General features: G+C 42.0%; 1 protein-coding gene across 1 annotated transcript; it reads right to left on the bottom strand.

The window, feature by feature from the left end:
- Nucleotides 1-2,942: 2,942 nt before the first annotated feature.
- HSDL2 (hydroxysteroid dehydrogenase like 2) lies at nucleotides 2,943-20,925 on the bottom strand. The gene is made up of 11 exons (XM_059492088.1): nucleotides 20,870-20,925; nucleotides 17,952-18,115; nucleotides 17,443-17,541; nucleotides 17,197-17,311; nucleotides 12,543-12,646; nucleotides 11,500-11,598; nucleotides 6,415-6,609; nucleotides 5,837-5,908; nucleotides 4,286-4,474; nucleotides 3,718-3,846; nucleotides 2,943-3,247 (listed from the first exon to the last, which is right to left on the bottom strand). The coding sequence occupies exons 1-11, from the start codon at nucleotides 20,884-20,886 to the stop codon at nucleotides 3,135-3,137; spliced, it is 1,296 nt and encodes a 431-aa protein (XP_059348071.1). The 5' UTR covers nucleotides 20,887-20,925; the 3' UTR covers nucleotides 2,943-3,134.
- Between the last annotated feature and the right edge of the window lie 700 nt (nucleotides 20,926-21,625).

Raw genomic sequence — 21,625 nt, 5'->3', positions numbered from 1 at the left:
TGAGGGAGTTGGGGCAAATAATGCTGTCTATAGAAATAGCTGCTCCCAGAAGATGCTCTGAAGGTAGATGCTTGGCAGTTTAAAACATTGGTAAAATAGATGTATTGCCATTTGCAAATTCCAGTTCTAAAAAACCCTGCAATCTTCTATAATTCAGTTCAAAGTCCTGATACTGAACAAACAAGTGTTGTGCCAGGCACTTGATATCTTAATTTCCTGCCACTGAATGATCTCTGCCACAGTCATTGCAGAGGGGCTAACATGAGTCACTAAAAGCACATGTACTATCCCTGGAGAGGCTTTTGTAGTGCTAGTGGAATTGAACAGTCTTCCACTGTCTCCCGAGTACCTGGAAGCCTGTACCATACATTCACTGTGGCTGGTGTAATGTCTCTTAAATTAGTATAAATGTTTCCAATTAAATGGGCTTATGTAAATTTATACCATAAACAAAAAGTTCTCTAGGATGGAAAAGAATTAAGTAACTGAAGTTTTTCGTCCTTCCTGAAAATAGTACACTCCAGAGACAGTTTGCTCAATGGCAAGATGAGAGGAAGATTCAGCCAAAACCTAGTATTCCCCAAAGACATATTTCTAACAGTGTGAGACAGGTAGTGAAGATTTTCCCATGAGAGCTAATGGAACTGAGTCGGAGGAAGCATGTAAACACATACATTACACACTACTCACAGGACAGGGCCAAAGACAGCTGCGTGTTGAGACAGTCCCATGGAGGACACACATGATGGTGTTTTCAGAGCCGATTGCGAGCCTGAAAGATCACCTCACTGTCGCCAGGACACTCGGGGCCCAGCTGACAGTGCTCGCTAGCACCTTGCTCGCCACCTCCTTCCGCACTGCCGCAGTTCCCCGGCCCTCCCGGGCCGCAGCCGGCTCAGCCCGGCCGGGGGCCCGCACGGAGGCGCAGCCGGCGCAGGGAGGCAGCGGCAGAGCCGAGAGCGCAGGGACAGCGGGCACAGCCGGGGCACGGTGGCCTTGCGCAAGGCAAAGGCCCATGGCCAACACCGACATTAAAGGAGTCGTTCTGAAAGGAAAGGGCGCTCCACGTTCTCCTGCGAGTAGCCGCGGGGTCAGGAGCCAACTCCGGGTGAATGCTGCACCATCGGAGGGAAGGGCACTTGGGAGAGCAGAGGGGTGTCCTCCCCCTGCCCCCCAGGACCGTGGGGTTTCTGCAGTGTAGAGAGCAGAGCACAGGACTTCTTTACAACAGCCAGCAGTATGTATACATTATCACTATCACTTGAAGTGTTTGGTCTCCAGAGGACTCTGGTTTCCAGTGCTCGATCTTGTTTTCTTTCCATCCCATGTTCGGCCTTTCCTTCCATGTCCTGGTGCATGCCAGCACTTCTGCTATCCTTGAGCTGCCAGATCTGAGCAGACTGACAGTAATCTGGGATCTGCAGTCCAGCAGTCATGGGGTGACCAACTCAGCCACCACGATGAGGCTAAGAAGTGGAGCCCAGTGGAGCCTGAAGCTTTTGGGCACGGCTGCTGGGACTGGCCGCAATGGGAGGTAACTAGGGCACACAGATCTCATGGAGCTTCAGGCTGGGCGCAGCCACTGAGCGCAGTCCAGTGTGCGGGCTGGACTGGGAGCGGTCACGTTACAGCCCACTCATGCTGCTCCCTGGCCATAGCCACCCTTCGCTGTGCTGCCATAATGCCCAACACAGAATTATGGTAGCACTCCTCTCCCTCCTTCAGCACCCCCAGCCCCTTGGGCCTGGTGAGGAAGGAACCTATTTTACTAGTTTTCAAGATTCCAGAGACTGCAGGCCAGAGGTAAATTAGTTTTATAATAGAATTCAACTGCCTTACCTCATCAGTATCTGAAGGGAGGGTGCCAAGAGCATGGATTCAGGCTCTTCTCAATGATACCAAGCAACAGGTCAAGAAGCAATGGGCAAAACTGATGAACAGGATTTCCCACTCAAATATGAGGAAGAACTTTTTTACTATGAGATTGACTGAACACTGGAACAGGCTGCCCATAGAGGTTGCGGAGACTCCTTCACTGGAGATATTCAAGAACCATCTGGATTTAATTCTGTGCAATGTACTTTAGGACAACACTACTTGAGCAGGGAGGGTGGACCAGATGACCCAATGTGGTCCCTTCCAAACTGACCCATTCTGTCATTCTGTGAACTGTGATGAAAGCAATACAGATGTGACATTCTCAATGCAGGTCAAGCAATTTTAAACAAGCACAGGCTCTAAAAAAAGTTGTTAACTTTTGTGTTTTTAAGTTAATTAAGAAATAAATCCTAAGTGTTGCAACCTTCTCAGCTTGCTCAGAAGGGTGAATGACACAGAATCTGGGCCATTTTTTTGGCTGCCATGAATAAATGTTTTAAGAGGTTGCTCCATCTGACTTTGCAGATGCTGTCACATGAAGTGGCAGACCATGTGTGTACTCTTACACGCTTACAAAGTGGAGACATGCATCATTTTACCAGTGAGCTTAAATCTTTACCAGCCAAATGCAAGCAAGGGGAAATTGACTGGCTGCAGGGATGTAGAGGGGTAGGAGAAGAGAGACAGCACGAGCATGCATGTCTGTAAGCGCACCTTTGCATAAGAAGAAAACATGCTTATCACTCAGTATGGCTGTGCAGCCCGAGTGCAATACAGAGATAATACATGTAGGTAATAAACTCATTAAAGGAGAGAAAAATTTGAGATAATAATTTACCAGGTGTAACTAAAGCTCTGTTAAACTGACTACATTACTTCTACTACTAAGCCGGCTTAGTTAATTTGGCATAGCACTTGTAGCACTGATCTGCAGGGTGACATTTGCTCAACCCACCTTTTCCATGGGATATATGTGCAAAATCAACTACAAGGGAAAAAACTCACTTCAGATGTCCTACACTGACCCAGAGGAGCAGAAATAAAGAAAACACCTGGAAACTAAGTGCATTCTTGAGACAGAATTAGTTTAATCATGGACATCTTTTGAATGAGATTGAGTTATTTCTTCTATAAAAACCTCACATTTTATCAGTATTATACAGTATTATACTGCATCAGAAAAACAAGGCCAAAAAATTTAAAACAGCATTGCAGTTATATATGAAAGGCCAGTGTTGTGCTAGTATGGTTTCCCCTCACAGTTTAGAATTAAGCTGTGAAAGCATCTTCTCAAGTTTTATTGCTAGTGCCATGTTTCCTTTAATCCTTAATCTTCCAGTCATGAAGGCCAGAGTTGGCTTTAATTTACCTAAAAAGAAGAAAGAGAATCATCAGAATATCAAAGGAAGTGGAAAAAGCCTTTGCACAGGATAACGTAACGCCACCACAGTGAAACCTTAGCATCTATACTGCTACCAAGTCCTCCTGGTATGAGCAGGGCACATTTAGGAGATGCTGCTCAGACATGTGCAGAGCACAAGCCCAATGCATTGACTGGTTCTCTCTGAAGATACACTGGCTGCTAAAATGTCGGTACCTGGTTAATAAAAGCAGTGTAACTTTTTGCACTCTTCCTGTTCACAGGATGCAGGAGTGCAGAAAAATCCAAGCAGTTCTTGCCTGCACTCTCCCCAGAGCCACAAAAAGCTGAAAGCTCCTCCAATCCCAGATCACAGAGCGAGAAGCCTCTCTACTCCCCTGTCAGCAGAGGCTTTTCTGGGACAGCTTTTCTGGCTCTCCCGGTACCTGTGGCCCTCGACAAAGGCCTTTGTCCCTCACCTGTGAACATCTTCACAAAGTCGGCACTCGACATGCTCATGACCACATCAGCTGTCACGGGAGCCTTTCCGAAGCCAGCGCTCCCACCCTTGGTCTTCAGGTCAATATACCAAGTGCCTCCACCATCGCCTGGACAGAGAGCGAAGCGCGGTGAGAAGGCAGCAAAGCAAGCGCTGCCGTGCCCTCCCTCTCTGTCGCCCCGCCAGACGCCCGCGGCCTCGTGCGTTTGCAGCGGCTCCGTGGCAGCCCTCACGCTGGCGGGGCTCTGCAAGGAGTCACCTCTTGTCCCCCGTGACGCCCCAAGCGCCGCGGGCTGGGGCCGCGGGCAGGAGAGCCCAGAGGCCGCGCTCTGCTCCCAGAGCCGCCGGCAGCTGGCGCTTCTGCCGTGGCCCCGAGAGCGCCCCGAGCGCGGCCACAGCAGCGCCCGGGGCTGCTCCAGCGGGCCTGCGGCACCAGCGTCACAGGAACTGAACAGGAGCCCGCCTGCTTCGGGACCAGCTTCAAAGCGTTTCTATCTGAAAACACCGGGACCTTTTGCCAGGCAAGGCTGCACAAGCGGTAGGCTTACCAGAGAGCTCAAACTGAAAGACACCCTGAGTACTTCTCACGTACTCCTCAGTCATTGCCCCTTGAATAACTCGGAACGTCTCTGCAACAGGACCCGATGGCATGGCTGCAGCAGATTCTGTCTTTGCCTTGGCCGCATCTGCTCCTTCCTGCTGGGATCTGCTTAATTTCTTCTCCTCTTTGGCAGCACCTATGAGAAAGATTACTTTTCTCTTTCAAATGCAAACCACTTTAAAAGTGTATGTGGAACCATAAGCAGAGAACTCCATTTGAAAGGATTTAAGCTTCAAAGTAGGGAAAGTGGTTCTTTTACTATTTCAGTATTAACACTGATAAAGGATAATTTCTCCACCAGGAATCTCAATAGGTGTACATTGCTAAATGTTATTCTGTGATAAATTTTGATTCCTGACAGAGCAAAAGAAAAGCAAAAATAAAACCACAGCAAAATTCTAATTTTGACTGCTTACAGGTCATTACAGCCATTCACACAATAGTTTTCTAATGTAATCCATATACGACTACACAACATTAAAAATAAAAAATCATTGTCTTTAATGGCCATTGCTTTCATCTCAAAATACTTCTGTCTTGTCTATCTTTTAAAGAACATGCATATTTTTACAAATTCTTCTGCAATAGCTTCTAAGGTGGAAATAAATTTACTGCTTTGATCAGTGGCTTACTTCACCCCAATGAGCATGCACATTTAGAAATAAACGAAAGCTTCTGCAATTTACAAAGCCAATCAAGTGGAACAGCCCCTTAAAATGCTGTTGAAAGTCTCTTAGGTATCCTCAGTATCAAAAATACTTAGATCTGTTCTGTGAATCCCTACAGAATAACCTGCACTGGCAGCCCAAGGAACTAACACCATCTGTCCCTGGCAGAACGGTCCTAGTGTGACTGCTCAAGGAGTATTTCCAGAAAGGAACACTTCCAAGCTTGCCTCCTCTACCCTGGCTTTATCCCTATTTTGAAATTCCTATAAAAGCAGTTCAGCACTCTTAGTTGCCCTTCAGCTTGACATAAACCAATTCTGAAAAAGAAAAAGCAATGCTTTTCTTAAAAAAATTCTACATTTCACCCAACAGCTATTTTAAATGTGCAAATTGTGCACATTTCATGTAAGGAGCCATGGAGGATTTTTGTCATATTCTTTTGTATAAATGAGCAAGGCAAAGGAGATATTCCCACAAAATATGCTGTTTCCGCAAAATATGCTGTTTGCAGTCTAATTTCTTTTTCCAGCAATACTTACCTGTGACCTCCCTACTACCACAATTCAGATGATTAAAAAAGAATTCTTCAAAATAATGCACTGACTTTACACCATGGAAATCCTGCAAGAGGTATGATTTTTTTCCCCCAGTTTTAACTACATAGTCATTTCCATAGATCTTACTCTTCAAATGAGAAAATGTTTTTTGCTAAAAAAGCTTGGCTGGAGTCCAAATTCATAGGGGAAAAAAGAAAAACAGAGAGCATTCATTATTGTGACTTGAAATTAATTATGGAAATTATGGACTTGTACACACAGTGCTTTCCCTACCGTATCCTTCTTGGTTCATAGTTGTAGTGTCAATTTCAACATCTAAGAAGAAGTCAGGCATCAGAGGGTGACCTAAGAGGGAGGAAAAATGTATTAATAGATCCAAGTAAATCAGATTTGCACAGTAAGAATCCATTTCATCTGAAACTACAGTCAAGTAGTACTGTATCTCAGTTAAAATTTGAAGGAAAAATGTGGCATGAAGTAACATGTTTAGAATTTTTTTCATTTAAAATCTGCCCTAGAAGGCTTCTAAGGTTGCAATGAAGAACATTGGAGAAGAAAAACAACAAAAAAATCTATCTCATTAGCTGTTAAATAGTAATATATACATCTACAGTGCCAGTAGGTTTTCTTCTCATTAAAGAATTTCTTAATTTAATTTAATAGACATTTAATTATTAAACTCTCAGTGGATCCATATGGCCTTTCTGCTAAGGAATGTTCTCAAAGCTGAGGCAAAGCAACATTTTTATAAACCAATTTAAGAACTCTAAGAAACAAAAGTGTATTAATATTCTCCATATAGTCTTCCCTCCTTCTTGAATTTATTTCTCACCTTTAAAAGATGTCTTTACCTGGTGCAATTGCATAAACATCAAAATCCTTAACTCCTTCTTCTCTCAGCAAAACTTCATCAATAATGAAGTTCCCAGTGAAAGTTTTTGGTTTTGTCAAAATGCAATATGCAGCATCTGCCAGGATGTCCGTTTTCCTGCACTGTTTTTCTATTCCAGCTCCTCCCAGCATATCCATAGCAGCTGTATGTATGGCTAGAAAGTTTAGAGGGCAAGAAAACAAAGCTTTAACACTGATGACATAGAATTCTCATTTCTTTCACAGGTAAACAAACTTTACCTTCCTTTCAGGCAAAAGGAAACTCTAGAAGACAGAAGCTGTGAAATACTTCCAACCAATAAATAATTCTTTACAAGCAACAGTAAAAATCCATGAAACTATCACAGGAATCAAAAATGCCAGAACATTTCCTGACAGTCACCTCCCTCTATGTATTTGTCAGCCCACCAGTTTTCCACTAGTTGTTCAGGACATGAAAAACTAACAGGACAACAGTTTTCCTGAAAGTGAATGTATGACACATCAGTTATGAAGAAGAATTAGCTTTGGTGATTATCACACTCAAAGTCTTGATGCTTAATTTTAGTCTTTTCGATAACTCCCATGAGCTACTAAAGTGCTTCTCCTAAGTTAATAAACCAAATAACAAAACCCTCACATGACTTGTTCAGTATTTCACAGAAAGGCTGTGTTAGACCTAAGAATGAAATCCACATCTCCTAGGCTTCTGATTCTTTTATTAAGCAATTCTGGTACTTCTGTGCCATTCTACTAGTCTTCTTTACATTTCTCTCATTGGATCTACTAAAACTGTGGCATGCTGCTCTCTAAGTCTGTGATTTGCTCTTGCAGGCTGAAGTATCCATTCCATTTTTTTTCTTTCTATTCCATGGAAAAGCTATTGGGTTGCAGCTTTTGACATTTGCCATCTTACTGTTTTTCCCTCATATGTTCTGCTTCATTAGTTTTTCCCATCTGCTGTTTAAAACTCAACACTCTGCCCTCAAGTTTTGAGGCAGATTCACAAATCCTTTCCTACATATCAGGCCAGAACACAGAACATCAGGGAAGCAGAAGGATAAATCTTGAAGGATAAATTTTTGTCTCCCTTGCAGTGCTTCCATTCCACACAAAGTAACAGCAATTTTGGTACAGAAATGATCACAACATTCCGTAAATAGCAAAAAAAATAGGCACTGGGCAGGACACATGTGTCTGAACTGGATCATTCATTCACCTTTTAAAGTACATACTGGGAAAAAGGACCAAAATCTTAAGCACTGGCCTGAGAGCTCCTGTCCAAGTGTACCCTAGGAGAGTGCAGACGTGTGTAGATGTCCCTACTGACTACATTACATTAGTTTTCTGTGATGAGAATTAGCTTCTAGGTTTCATTTACTGTTAAGCAACCTCAGTTTGCTTTTTTTTTTTCAAATCAATTGAACTGCTACAAACACACAACTAAATAAAAAGTGACAAATAGATATACTGCAGATACATGTAGGTCTACCTAGGTCATTTTCTCATCTTTAAGGAAATCAATAAATTTGCCTTTTTTTTGTCTTCTGAAGTGATATATGCCCAGCAAGATTTATTTTTTTTAATAGCTACCAACAGTGCAGAGAATATTTTTGTCAAATACTATGATGAAATGTATCAAGTTCTCTTAACTCAAATATATTTATTCTGAGGATTCATTAAGCTGGCCACTTTCCCTGTCCCACAGGTCTGTCACTTCTCTGTTACTGTTAACTATTATTCTTCTGAGCACAGTCACCCTATCTGCATAGATTGAAGCAAAGAGGTTTCAAACAGTACTACCTCGTAGTCTGGTTGCACATTATTATATTCATTTCATATAAAGGATGCAGGTTTGCCTCTAATGCACATCAATAGACTTCCAGTTCTGTCCCAGGACACCTGTAGTATTCCTCTGCTCTGTTGGTGATGGGACTGCCCCTTGCCCTTTTGACAGATGTCCTCTTTCACTTTTAGATAAATGGAGAACTCTGGCATTTTAGTACCAACATACTTTCATGTGTTTAAAGAATCAGATTAATGAACCGATCCTGGCATCCATACTAACACTGAGGGTAATCACATTTGTATGAGATGATAGTTGGCTCTTAAATTAAGAACTTTGCAACTGTATTTCAGATACCCTGGAAGTCTGTGACACTGCCTCTCTGGAGGCTCACAATAAGGAAGTTAACTTTATCACTTTCGGAAGATAAACCTTTCAAAAGCACATTTTTTTGTACTGGAGAATTCACACATTATGATCTTTTATACTTTATGTCACATCAGTTTTCATGGAGGCACCACTGAATGAGCAGGCATGATTTCTGCAAACAAAAAGCTCTGCTTGTATACCCTTGATTTTATAAAAAGCTTAATTACTTTTTTTATTTCTTTGCAGCATCTCACATAGACTTTTTAAAAAAGCATTTATTAGAATATATACAGTTTTCATCTGTAAATTGAATCTTCCTGCACTTCCAAGCCTCATGTTCTGCAGGATCCTGTGGGGAACAAGTATCAGCTGCACTTTGTAACCAATAGCAGCTCCCAGAGTGTTCTCTTCTTACTTTAGCAGGTATGGGTATGTTACCAAGGACACAATGGAAATGTAATGCTCAAGAGAAAGATTTAACTGTATTTGGTTTGGGTTTCCCACTTCCTCACATTAAGAATGTCAGATTTTATAGAAGCTTATTAACAGCACCAAAAATATTCTTTAATACCAGACGACATCTGAGACACAGGTACTACTACTGATTCTTGGAGTGCTGCAGCGTAAGACAAAACTATAAAGAAATAGTGTATTCAACTATGCGATGCAAGACTTAATGTAACCTGCTTATAAAGTTAGCTGCCCCTCTGAAAAAGTTTCCATTGTGGAAAGGGTGGAGAAATTCTCACAGGTTCATTTTTCCCTTGCCATTATTTTTCAGGTCAAATTATTCAGGTGGGCAGGAGAAACAGCCATGTTGCAAAATAAATACCTATTATAACCAGCTGGTCTCTGCAGAAAAAAATTCTTAAGCTTTTAACAGGACCCATAAAGCCACTGACTCATTTCCACAATAGTAGTCGATGTTTTTCCAGCACATCCAGAATAAGAAAGCTGTGGAGGATCCACATAATCTGTCTATACAGCATATGAAGTGTGTACTTACAAGACACAGGCAATCTTGTAACACCCTTTTTATGAAAAAATAAGTTAAATTGGTAGTCTGCAGTTTCATGTCTCTCCATCTGAATGAGATCATCTGAATTAATTCCTTTACAATCCCTAACTTTCATAGAAAATATACATTGTTAAATCAGTCAATGACCAAAAACCATACAATGGTAGGTAGAAGGTCACCTCTGTTAATGAGAAACCAAGTTACTCCCACTTACTGGATTCTGAGGGGATATAAAACCCATTTAACAGTGCCATTTTAAAGACAAGACAAAGGGGATGGGTGGGATCTAGGGAGCTAAAGACCAAGAATCAGGTTTCATGGTTCTATTCCAAATGACATAGATACTGAGAAATCTCCATGGAAAATTTTTTGAGGTTTTCCCGGGGCATTCAAGAAGCAAGTATGTGGAAACAAGTGCACATTTCTTTTAACTGCCTCAGAAACAAAAAAAATACAACACAGACTTGAAACCTGAAAGGTGAACTTTGACTCCACCACAAGGCAATCCATATTTTGAAGTTATGCATGTAGTTGCCTTCAGTATATCACAAATGAAGACCTTTTGTCTTCAGAATAGTACAGGTTTTGTGATGATGTAATTATCGTGAATGATATAATTATAATTTTAAAAGTCTATCCCTTACAAAAAAATTTCTGTGGGTTGAACTCACAGAGTGAGCAGGACTATGGGACATCCATTTACTGGAAGCATTTAAGATGCAAGCATCCAGACCAATGAAAAAGGACCAAGTCTGTCAGGCACACCAACCCAACTGTTCAACTAACGATCAGCTACAGTATTCAAGCACAGAAATTTGGCTGATTTTGTCTGAAATAGTTAAGTTTTTCTCACATTTCTCACCTTAGAGAAAGTAGATCAGAGAGTTACAGTTCCCACTAAAGGTTGAAAGGGGCTTGCAATTCCTAACAGCAGAACGTTGAAAAGTGTCTGTGTACAAACACTTCTTAAACAGGAGCACCATCCTCAGAAGAGGATCTTGGTTCATATTTTTATCTCCTCTTCCTTCTTCCTTCCTTGCACTTGTTAAGGAAATAAACACTGTTGTAATGTTTTCTAACACAATGACTGGGCGCACACCACTAAGGGGCAGGATTACCCTCTGTATGGTATTGATTTTAACACTCTGTATAATTTCTGCCCATAAATGTATCTGGGGCAAGAGACTGGCCTCCTTGGCAAACAGCTGGCCAAACCTCCAACAGCAGTCCTTATCCTCACTGACCCACACAAAGCAAATTGAAGCTAATACAACATGGGAGCATTGAGCTATTTTTCTTCCAGAGAGCTCTTTAATTTCTTGTCATTTGCAATCAGATGGTTCTGTGAAAAGCTCTTCACAGAACTGCACCGTGCCAAAACTTCTAGGAATAGGCCTTTTAAAAATTATTTCCGCATGTACAGAGGTATCTGTCTTGTCAGTAAGCTCCTGCTGTCTAACTAGCAAGGAATTCTAAAAAGTACTACATACACAGATGTTCAATACCCACTCATTAAAGCATACAATTATTTTTGTGATTCTGTCCAAACCAAAACACTGGCTGCATCAGAAAAAGCACAGGCAAGCCAAACACCACACACATGCTTCAACTGTGTGGTTTTAAACTAGATGAAGATGAGTTTAGATCAAAGTGACAACAGTCTAGTGAGAACTACAATGAAAACCAGAACCCATGCAGGATGAAGAAATAAAAGAACTGCTCATAACATATATAAAAGAACACAACATATATAAAAGAAGATAACACATAAAAGAACTGCTTGAATCTATTCCAGAAGAAGTCTGAAGTATATTCAGTGTCAATAAAATAAGCTTTAGCAGAAAAAATACAGAAAGTCAGTATTTCAGTAATACTAAAGAAAAATAAAAATACCTGTTTTAGGCCATAAAGCATTGACAGCAACTTCTCCTCTAAATTCTTCTGCCATTCCCAAGACACACATGGACATCCCATATTTAGAAATGGTATAAGCTAAGACAAGAAGTGAAAAAATAGAAAAGTTTAGACTCTATGTAAAATCTAATTTTAATTATAAGAGGAATATAAAACAAATAATTGGCTCATATGGAAAATTCAGAGCTTTCAGAAAAAAATAGCACTTTCCTAGAGTTAAAATCTCTCCCTTCTACCTGCTATCTCCATCAGCTATAAACTGTAGTCTGTCATCTTTTCACTGCAAACAAAATGAAAACTTTGGCATGTTCTGCCAAAAAGAAAGCTGAAGCCTACCTGCATGGTGGATTTTGTCATGCTTTTTATGCAGGCTACACTGACAAGAGTGATCAATTTTTTTTAAGATGCCTAAGGCATAGCAGCTGTTAAGAACCAAACTAGAATCCTATAGACAAAAAAAGTGGGGAACAGGAGTTCTATATCCTTGTTACCTGTCTACTTTGAGAATGGAAACTTGGGAAAAGAACTGGAACTTGCTGGAGTTTAACATGACAAATGTCCAAAATGGAAAGGGTTTACTACAGTTTTAAAATGAGCAACACTAATTTCAACACAATATGGAGCTCTTTTTCCATCTCAAAATAATTTCTGTATTAAAAGATAACACTGAGCTTTATCCATACTAAAAAAACCAGGAAGATGAATCAGTAAGAAAATACATTTTGGGTTTCTGTCTCTATTTGGAGCAGAAAATATGTAATCCTAACAATTCCCATAGAAAAATCACAGACTTACCCTGAAAACAAAAAGCATGGATGATGCCTTGAAACCTGCCCTACATTTTCCCACAAAACAATTTCTTGTAGGTCAGGTACAAAATGCTGTGAGGAACCATTAGTGCCAGTCTGTATGCAGTGCTAAGGATATAAGATCTGGCATTCTGCACTAGCACTACTGCACACTTCACCAGGTACTTACTTGTTTCTCACAAAATACCAACAAAGGCTCTGAAAGCTACTCACCACAATGATTTTTGAACCACATGGGATTCAAATTCATCGGTGGACTAAGGTTCAGGATATGGGGGTTCTTACTCTTCCTCAAGTGGGGAAGACATGCTTTAGACCTAAAAGATAGATTCAGACAAATCAGTCGCCTCTTATTTTATGGAACACCTATAATTACAGTAAAAACAATACTAGTAGACCAGTATTTTCACAACAGACCAAGACAAAGCCTCTTCTCATATCAAGTATTTAACTGATGTAAAGAACAACAACAAAAAAAAACCTGTCAAAGATCACTAATCTCAGGCCTAGTACTCATTCCTGCAAACTGGACCACATTCTCAAATCAGTGCATCAGTTTTGACTGAAGCTAATTTTCCAGATACTCAGAAGCCATAATCTCCTTATAATAGTTCTGGTAGTGGCAACAAAACACTCTAAGGCAACAATGAAAATTAACAGTGTAGAGCATCATGTAGTCATAAAAATATTTTCTTCTGACCCCATACTTATTTCTTCTTTAAAACCATATTGAAGAAATAATACTGCATAGCAGAATGCTATTACAAATATTCCAAAGAAAACTGAAAGCCTATTCTCTTTTAAGAGATTTCTACTTTGAATTCACACATCTCTGTAAATTGGAACTTCTGCTTTACAGAAACTGTCTTTTGACTTCACTTCTAGCACTAGGGCACATGTTTATATTTTATCTCTGCTTGAGAATTTTTAATCAAGCTTCACAGGGTGAAAACATCACCACATTAGTGACCAACAGTTCAAAAATTCCAACAGGACCCACGCAGACTCTCAGCCACAAAGGGAACAACTTCACCACCTTCAATAGCAAAATCACCATAGTAGTAGTAAAGTAAATGATTTACCACCTCCTTAACTGTCTTGGGTCTCATTTCTTTTCAGTGGAAGGTTCACTAACAGATGCCTCAATTTCTTAATGCATAGGAACCAAGAAACTTAGCTGCCATAACTGAAGCTTGGTACAATAAATCCCATGACTCAATTGCAGCCATTGATTGCTACAGCCTGATCAGAAGGGACAAGGGAGAAAGGAGGGATGGAGGGGTTGCCCTCTACTTCAAGAAGTGCATTGAGTGTGATGAGCCATCTCTGAAGAACAACCTGTGAACAACAACAATGAGCAGGTAAAAGCCTGTGGGTAAGAAACAGAGACTGAGGCAACAAAGGGAATCATGTGGTGGGTGTCACTACAGGTCCCTGAGCAAGAGTAGCCTATTGATGAGACTGTCTTGCTCCAGCTACAGGAAGGATCATACTTATGTACTCTTGTCCTGCTGGGAGACTTCAGACACCCCAGTGTCTGAAGGAAAAGTAGCAAAACAAACTGTAGGCAACCCAAGAGATTCCTGGAATTCATGGAGCGTAACTCCTTGATCCAGGTAAAAACCCTACCAGAAGGGATGCCATTCTGGACCTGATGGTCACAAACCTAAGTGAGCTAATCAGGGACATCATGACAGGAGACAGCCTGGGCTGCAGTGATCATGCACTGATGGACTTCACAGTTTGGAGGGAAATGGGTCAGGCAAAGAGCAAAGTCAGGGCCCAGAGCTTCAGAAGAGCAAAATTCCAGTTCTTCAATGAGTTAGCCAGCAGGAACCCTTGTAACGCTGCCTTCAGAAACAAGGGAGCAGAACAGAACTGGCAGATCTTTAAGGACACCTTCCACAGAGCACAAGAGCTAGTGACCCAATGGCAAAGAAATTGGCAAGGAAGGCAAGAGACTGGAATAGAAGAGTACAAGAACTGCTGGTCAAATTAAAGGACAAGAAACAAATGCATAGCCAGTGGAGACAGGGAAAAAGTATCCTGTGAAGAATATACAGACTTGTACACATTTGGGGTGAGGAAAGCTAAAGTGAAACTGGAACTGAACTTTACAAGGGATGCAAAGAATAACAAAAAGGGCTTCTACAGATCTGTCAGTCAGCAAAGGAAAGCAAAGAAAATGTATACACATACACCCTGGGATAAGCAAGGCTGGAACATTGGTAGCGACTAATGCAAGAAGGCTGAGGGGCTCAACTTTTTTGCCTCAGTCTTCAATGGCAACTTCTCTTCCCACACCTGTTAAGTAGATGGACAGAAGGATGGGGATTTGGAGAGCAAAGTGTTTCCCACTTTAAGTGAAGATGAGGACTCTGACCATGAGGAGCCTGAACATACACAAGTCCTTGGGGCCTGATGACATGCACCTCACAGTCCTGAGAGAATAGTTTGCCAAGCCACTCCCTACATTTGAAAAATTGTGGAATCAGGTGAAGACCCAAGTGTCTGGAAAAGGGGAAACATACCAATGTTTAAAAAGGGTGGACAGGAGAACCCCGGCAACTACTAACCTGTCAGCCTCACCTCCGTGCCTGGGAAGATCTTGGAACAGATCCTCCTAGAATCAGGAGGTGATCCTAGGACAGGGAAGTGATTTGGGACAGTCAGAAGGTCTTCATCAGGGGCAAGTCCTCCCTGATCAACCAAAAGGCTTTCTACAACAGAAGGACTACACCAGAGGTCAAGGGTAGCACTACAGGTGTCATTTAGTCTGTATAGCTTTAGAGAAGGTTCCTCATAACATCCTTTTATGTAACTCGAGGAGAGAAGATTTAATGGGCAGACTGTTCAGTGGATAAAAAATTGGTTGGACAGTGGCATCCAGAGCGTAGTGGTCATTGGATCAGAACCCTGATGGATATCAGTGACAGGAGGTGTCTCTCATGGGTGGGTATTGGGACCAGTGTTAGTCCATGTCTCCATCAATGACACATGAAGAGATCAAGAGCACCCTCAGCAAATTTGCAGATGATCCCAAACTGAGTGGTGCTGTAGACACCACTAAAGGTCAGGATGCCATCCAGAGGAACCTGGACAAGTTTGAGATGTGAGCACATGGGGATCTCATGAGGTTTAACAAGACCAAGAACAGGTGCTGCACCTGGGTCAGGACACTCCCAGTATCAGCACAGGCTGGGGGATGAATGGATGGCTTTAAATTGAAAGAGGGTGGGTTGAGATTAGATATTAGGAAGAAATTCTTTACTCTGAGAGTGGTAAGGCATTGGAACATGTTGCCTAAGAAACTGTAGATTCCCCACCCATTGAAGTGTTCAAGGTCAGGCTGGATAGGCTCAGAGCAACCTGGTATTTGGGAGATACCTCTGCTTATGGTGGGGGCTTGGAAGCAGACAGTTTTAAGGTCTCTTCCAGCCCTTGGAAGTAGAAAATGTTTTAAGCTTTCTTTCAGCCCAATCCATTCCACGATTTAACAATTCCATGATCCTACGTCAACAGGTATACTCTGTAAGCTGGGGAATCTTTCCTAGTACCACTTCTACACAGGCAAAAAATCCACACCTTTTTTTATAAGCTATTGAAATTTTCTGAACATTAAACTGAAAGTAGGTCTCTACAAATTACAATCAGATTTAACATACAAAGCAATGAGAAAAAAGGGCAAAAATGCTTCACTAGGTTTTCTCAAAATGCTTCACTAGGTTTTCTCAATTGATAATTACAAAAACAATGACAAAGACCATTCCCTTGAGAGGCGCTGATTTTTCTTATGCTTTTCCCCTTCCAGCATACAGAACCTGACTTTTAATCTTTTCAAGGTAGAACAGGACTAAAAATACAGTTTAAGAATTCCCCATTAATTTGGAATAGCTAGATGTAACATCAAGAAAATCACTGCTGCTATTGGATGGGGAGGAGAAGATGGAACTTGCTACAGCAATACAGTTGAATCCATTCAGCAATTTATGAAGAGCTGGGAACCAGACTGATCTGCAGAAAGGAGAATGACAATCAATCTGTTCTAGACAGGAGGACTGGACTAGATGACCTTTCAAGGTGCCTTCTAACCCAAACTATTCTACAATTCTGTGGTGATACTTTGATACAAAGCTTTCTGATCACACCAAGCAACATCTGGATTTAGAGAATCTCCATCATCTTATGGGCTTTTTTATAAACCCTGTGAAAATCCAAGTCTTCATTTTAAGACTGATTTAAATGACATCCTGAAAATGTAATGATGATTCAACCTGCTAAATCCACCTCCTAGCATGTGCAAAATAAGGAACCCAGGAATTGTGAAATCAAATCTTAGTATGTTCATTTAAATAAACAATAGAATTGATAAGCTGAAAATAGGAGGAGAACACTTTGGATCATGAAGTTACAAGTTCAACATTTCTCTTTTAAGTATGGTGAGTTTTACAACATTTCTCAAGATGAGAAAGAAGCTTATGAGAAGAAAACTGACAAGTAAGATATTGACTTGATGTATGCAAAAATGTAGTCATTTTGCTTGAAATGAAACAGCACCAACATTTAACAAAGCCAAGCTGGAGCTTCATTTGAAACAAATTACTTTTTTCTTCCTACATGCATGGAAGGGCTTGTGAACATTTAATGACTTCAGTAATAATGTTTCTGTTTACTCCAACTAGCAAATAATTCTTGGAAATATTAATTCAAATCAGTTGACCAATAACTGAGCAATTTCCTGTGAGTACATGCAAATATCTGCACTCAAATTCTAGGACAGCAAGACAGCTACAGAATTTCTCAGAAAAACTGAAATAACATCATGCATTCTGTTACAATTGCTTTGCTTCCTTCTCTCAGCACTTACGTAAGATAGGTTCCTCGGACATTGACATCCATCATGAGATTGACCTTCTTCGTTGCTGTTTCCAAAGTGCCCGTCAAAGAGATGGCGCTTGCATTATTCACCAAAATATCAATCCCTGGTTTTAAAGTAAGCCATTTCACATTAGCATTTAAAGAAAAAAAAAATGAGTAAGGCAGGCAGTTCTTTTTCCTCTTTGTTTGAACAATCTGCCTGTTAATGCCTGCCTTCCCCCACACCTTAACTTACCTCCAAAAGTCTTAACAGCTTTCTCCACGGCATTAATGATTTGCTGTTCTTCTCTCACATTAACAATGCATGGCAAAGCCTTTCCTCCAGCTGCTTCAACTGCACAATTAAAAAATTAAACATTTAAAAATTTGCTCTCAGATGGGACAACTAACATAAACCTTCTGAGAACCTCTCAAGCAATGACAACTTCAAGATGGCACTGAAAATCACACTCTCACATTGTGACCTTTTAACACATCATATGAGGAACAGGGAAGCCAAAACAGTATCTTAGCACTGCAAATGTTTATTTCATACATCTCAAGTAGCATAGCATTTTTACATTTATATATATACATCCATCTTCATTACTGTAGCATTACAGCATTCCTGGGAGGCAAGAGAAGCACTAAGCATAATTTAGTAAAGGTGAACTCGAACTAAGAGTCTATGCATTTTTCCACTCAGGTACAGTAATTAAGCAAGGGTATACACTCAGCCAAGCACCTTCACTTGTTACAACTTACTTTCTTGTGCAGCAGTGTAGATAGTCCCTGGAAGAGTAGGATGGGGCTCAGCTGTCTTGGCAGCTATCACAATGTTGGCACCGTCCTTGGCAGCTTTCAAAGCAATGGCCTTGCCAATGCCCCGGCTCGCACCTGTGATGAAGAGAGTGCATCCTGCCAGTTTCCTAAAGGTGAAGGGGAAAGTGGACAGTAAAGAAGAGAAGAATAAAGCAGAAGCTGTTAATCATTTGACTTTTATCAGACTCTAAGGGCAAACGTAATTAGGACAGTCTCCCAGCCAGAAAAACGCCTTCATCCTTTTACTAAGAAAACAGCCCAAAGAACACAAAAGGGATGGTTACAGCTACAGAGAAGTGCACTGATGTAAGACCACATCCCAAGTTTGCAAACACTACAAAGAAAGTTACCCAGTTACATTTCTCCCTTTTTGTAAAAAGATCCAACACACTGTATCACAACAGAGCTGCTATGTTCTCAGCAATGGAAAAGAAGTAATTTGTAAAAAGAAAATGCCAGTTTCCAACAAGACAACACACCTACACAGATCTCTGAATTCTATTAATCACAATGCTCTAAATACAAAAAACTGATGTCTCAATGGGGTATAAAGTCTGGAATCACAGCACCATATGCAAATGCCAGAAGCTTTATTTTCAGAAATGGCAATTTTTCTCTTAAATTTTTCTCCATACTCAACAGCTTCCCAGTAACTGTGTGTAGTCCAGTGGATCCTCCCATAAACAGGTCCAATCAACTGAGAGAAACTATCAAGTTTTAAAGCTTAAGAAGGATGTCTGGCTAACACAGTATCCCTGATTTTTTGGAAAGACAAATATCAACTCCACAAACATATTCAATGATAAAGTCTTTTAGACAACAGGTTTGCATATGAAGGAATGTGTGTTTCAGTGCTTTACATAAGGGTCATGTTTCTTTATGTAACACTGTAGCAAAATGCAGGAGGTTCAGGATTTTAACTTCAGTTGAAGAATTCATATAAACTATGTGCAACAGCAACGTCAATTTTTGCTTGCATCACAAAAGTCACACCATAAATGTTACAAAAGCTTACACTCTGAGCTTCCATTAATTTTCCTTTCACACTGGGCCAAACTTAGTATTGTTTCTCCCCATCCAGTTTCAGGTATGTTTTTCTCCTCTAATCTGAGCACATCTATCACTTAAATGCTCTCTAGGAGGATGTTTGCTTTCAAAAGGCAGAAAATTGGAATGGGGCAGAAAGGGGGAGACACCTCTTCCCCTGAAGCGGCAAGGCATCTACAGGATCTCAGAAAGTCAACCATGTCCAGAAGATGTCATTTCAAACAGCTTTTATCTGCAAAATCTTAGAGTCTTAGAAAGGCACAGGAAGAAAAATATCTAAACAGAAGAGTGAACCACAAAAATCTACTGATATGAACTCAGTCACACAGTGAGGAAAGTTAAACTGTGGAATACATAGTCAAAGTGTAAAAGTCAGTGAAGTAAGGTCAGAACCTAGTTTCTACCTCCTTCAACCAATCAATATGAGGTCAGCATAATTCACCTTAGTCAGAGAAGAGGCAAATGGACCCCCTGGCAGAGGGATCCAGCAGGAGGCAGCTCTGGAGGAGAAAAGAGCAGAGAAAACGTGATAGGGCTTTAAGCCCTGCCTGCGGCTGGAGTGATCTACTCAGGAAGACAAGAAAGTGTACCAGAGACTAGCAGGACTATGCAGGGAACTTAGCTCCCAAGAAAAGTGTCATACAGGGAGTGGGTGCAAAGACAGGCCACAAAGAAGGAATTAGAAACACTGCCAGGGCACATTGGGGTGGTGCCAGTAAAATCAAAGTTCGCCTGCAGCAGAAGTCTGTGAAGGACATCAAAAGCTCAGAGACTTCTGCTACACTGGTAGGGATAGCAGGGCCTTTGCTTAAGAGAGTGGGTGAATGCAAGTCTTTCAACATGGTCATAGTATTTTTGCTTCATATTTAAGACATGATGCCATGATCTGAATGCATGTGCAAATGACAGGTAAAAAACTAGTTGGTTAGTCAGGGTCAGAGGGTGGTGCTTAGTTAGTCATATTCGCAAGACTAAGGATTTCTTTCTTAATTCACTTAGCAGCCCAGTAGTTTAAAGTTCATAAAGCACATCTGCCTGGCTAAAATATCTTATGACCTGTATTGTGAAGGTCACATCTGCATCACTTCCATTAAGAGCTGAATTCTGCTAATAAGACAGAAAACATCAAAATCACATCTGTGCCCTACAATCTTGGAAAACAAGATCGGTTCCTTTCCCACCACAGATGACTGCCAATAAAGACCTTCAGGTCACATCAGGGACACTTTTAATGACTTACACAGATGCTAGGAATTTAATAATCCTCTTTATAACACACAGGAACTAATAATAACTTATCTTCCCAGCTGTTATCTGAAAAGCCAAAAGGCAGAAAACACCTCTAAATTAAGATCCTATACAGGAAGAAAATTGGCTGCCAGGTACGACAGTAGTAGAAGACTATAATACTAAACAACAATAACAAAAATAATAACAAAAATAGCAACAACAACAATACTAATAGTAATAAGCAATTATACTTTAATAAAAATGTTCCATATGAAATTACTGATACACTGCCTAATTTACATTAAACTCCTCCAGTAACTGCTTCCCTTGCATAAGGCACCGTTCAAGTCCCCTGTACGACCCGCACTGCTCGTCCTAGGGCTCCGGTGCTGCCGGGGCCCCTCGGACACGCGTGTCCTCCGCCACAGCTCCTCGCCCTCGGCCGCTGCGAGTCCCGCTCGCCCCGCACGGCGACAGCGCTCAGGGTGTCCCGCGAACCCCAGCGGCCCCGGCCGCAGCCCGCCCGCCCCGAGAGCCCCTGGCGGGCGGCGCAGCCCCGTCCCGGCGTGGCGGGGACACCTTACCCGGTGTTGGGCAGCATGGCGGCGCGGGCAGCCGGGCAGGGCCGGGCCGGGCCGGGCCGGGGCAGGGGCAGGGGCAGGTCCGGGGCCGCTCCGCTGCGCAGCCGCCGCGGCCGCTCGGGGCGGGGCCGGGACCAGGGCCGGGGCCGCTCGGCCGCCGGGCCCTGCCGTTCTGCCCGGGGGCTGGGGCACAGCGCGGGTGCCAGGCTCGGGCTGCGAGCTCACCTGAGACTGGAGAAAGGCCTATGCGGGATGAAGAGTGGATCTGGAAGGCTTTCCGTATCCTTTCGTTCTCCCGTCGTATGAAACTTTGCTTTGGTCTCCTGCCAATTGCACTCAAATCACTGGAGCTTTGCCTCCATCTCATCTTCTGGAGTGCTGTGTCCAGTTCGGGGCTCCTCAGGACAAGAGAGACAGGGAGATACTGCAGTCAGTGAGGTGGGGGAGCACTAAGGCGATTTGGGGCCTGGAGCCCTTCTCTTCTGAGGGCAGACTGCCGGAGCTGGGCCTGTTAGTCCAGAGATGAGTGCGAGGGGATCTCCTTAATGCATATGCGTATCTCTAAGCTGGATGCCAAGACCGTGGTGCCAGACTCTTTTCAGTGGCGCCTAGAGACAGAATAAGGAGCAGTGGCCATAAACTAAACTACAAGAATTCCACTGAAACATGACAACTTCTTTGTGTTGAGGGTGGCACAGCACTGGAACAGGCTGCCCTAGGGGGCTGTGTCATCTCCTCTAGGTCACTGTGCCTTGACAG

The sequence above is a fragment of the Ammospiza nelsoni genome, chromosome Z (genome assembly GCF_027579445.1).
Source record: "Ammospiza nelsoni isolate bAmmNel1 chromosome Z, bAmmNel1.pri, whole genome shotgun sequence".
NCBI lineage: Eukaryota > Metazoa > Chordata > Aves > Passeriformes > Passerellidae > Ammospiza > Ammospiza nelsoni.
This window is presented reverse-complemented; position numbering and strand designations above follow the sequence as displayed.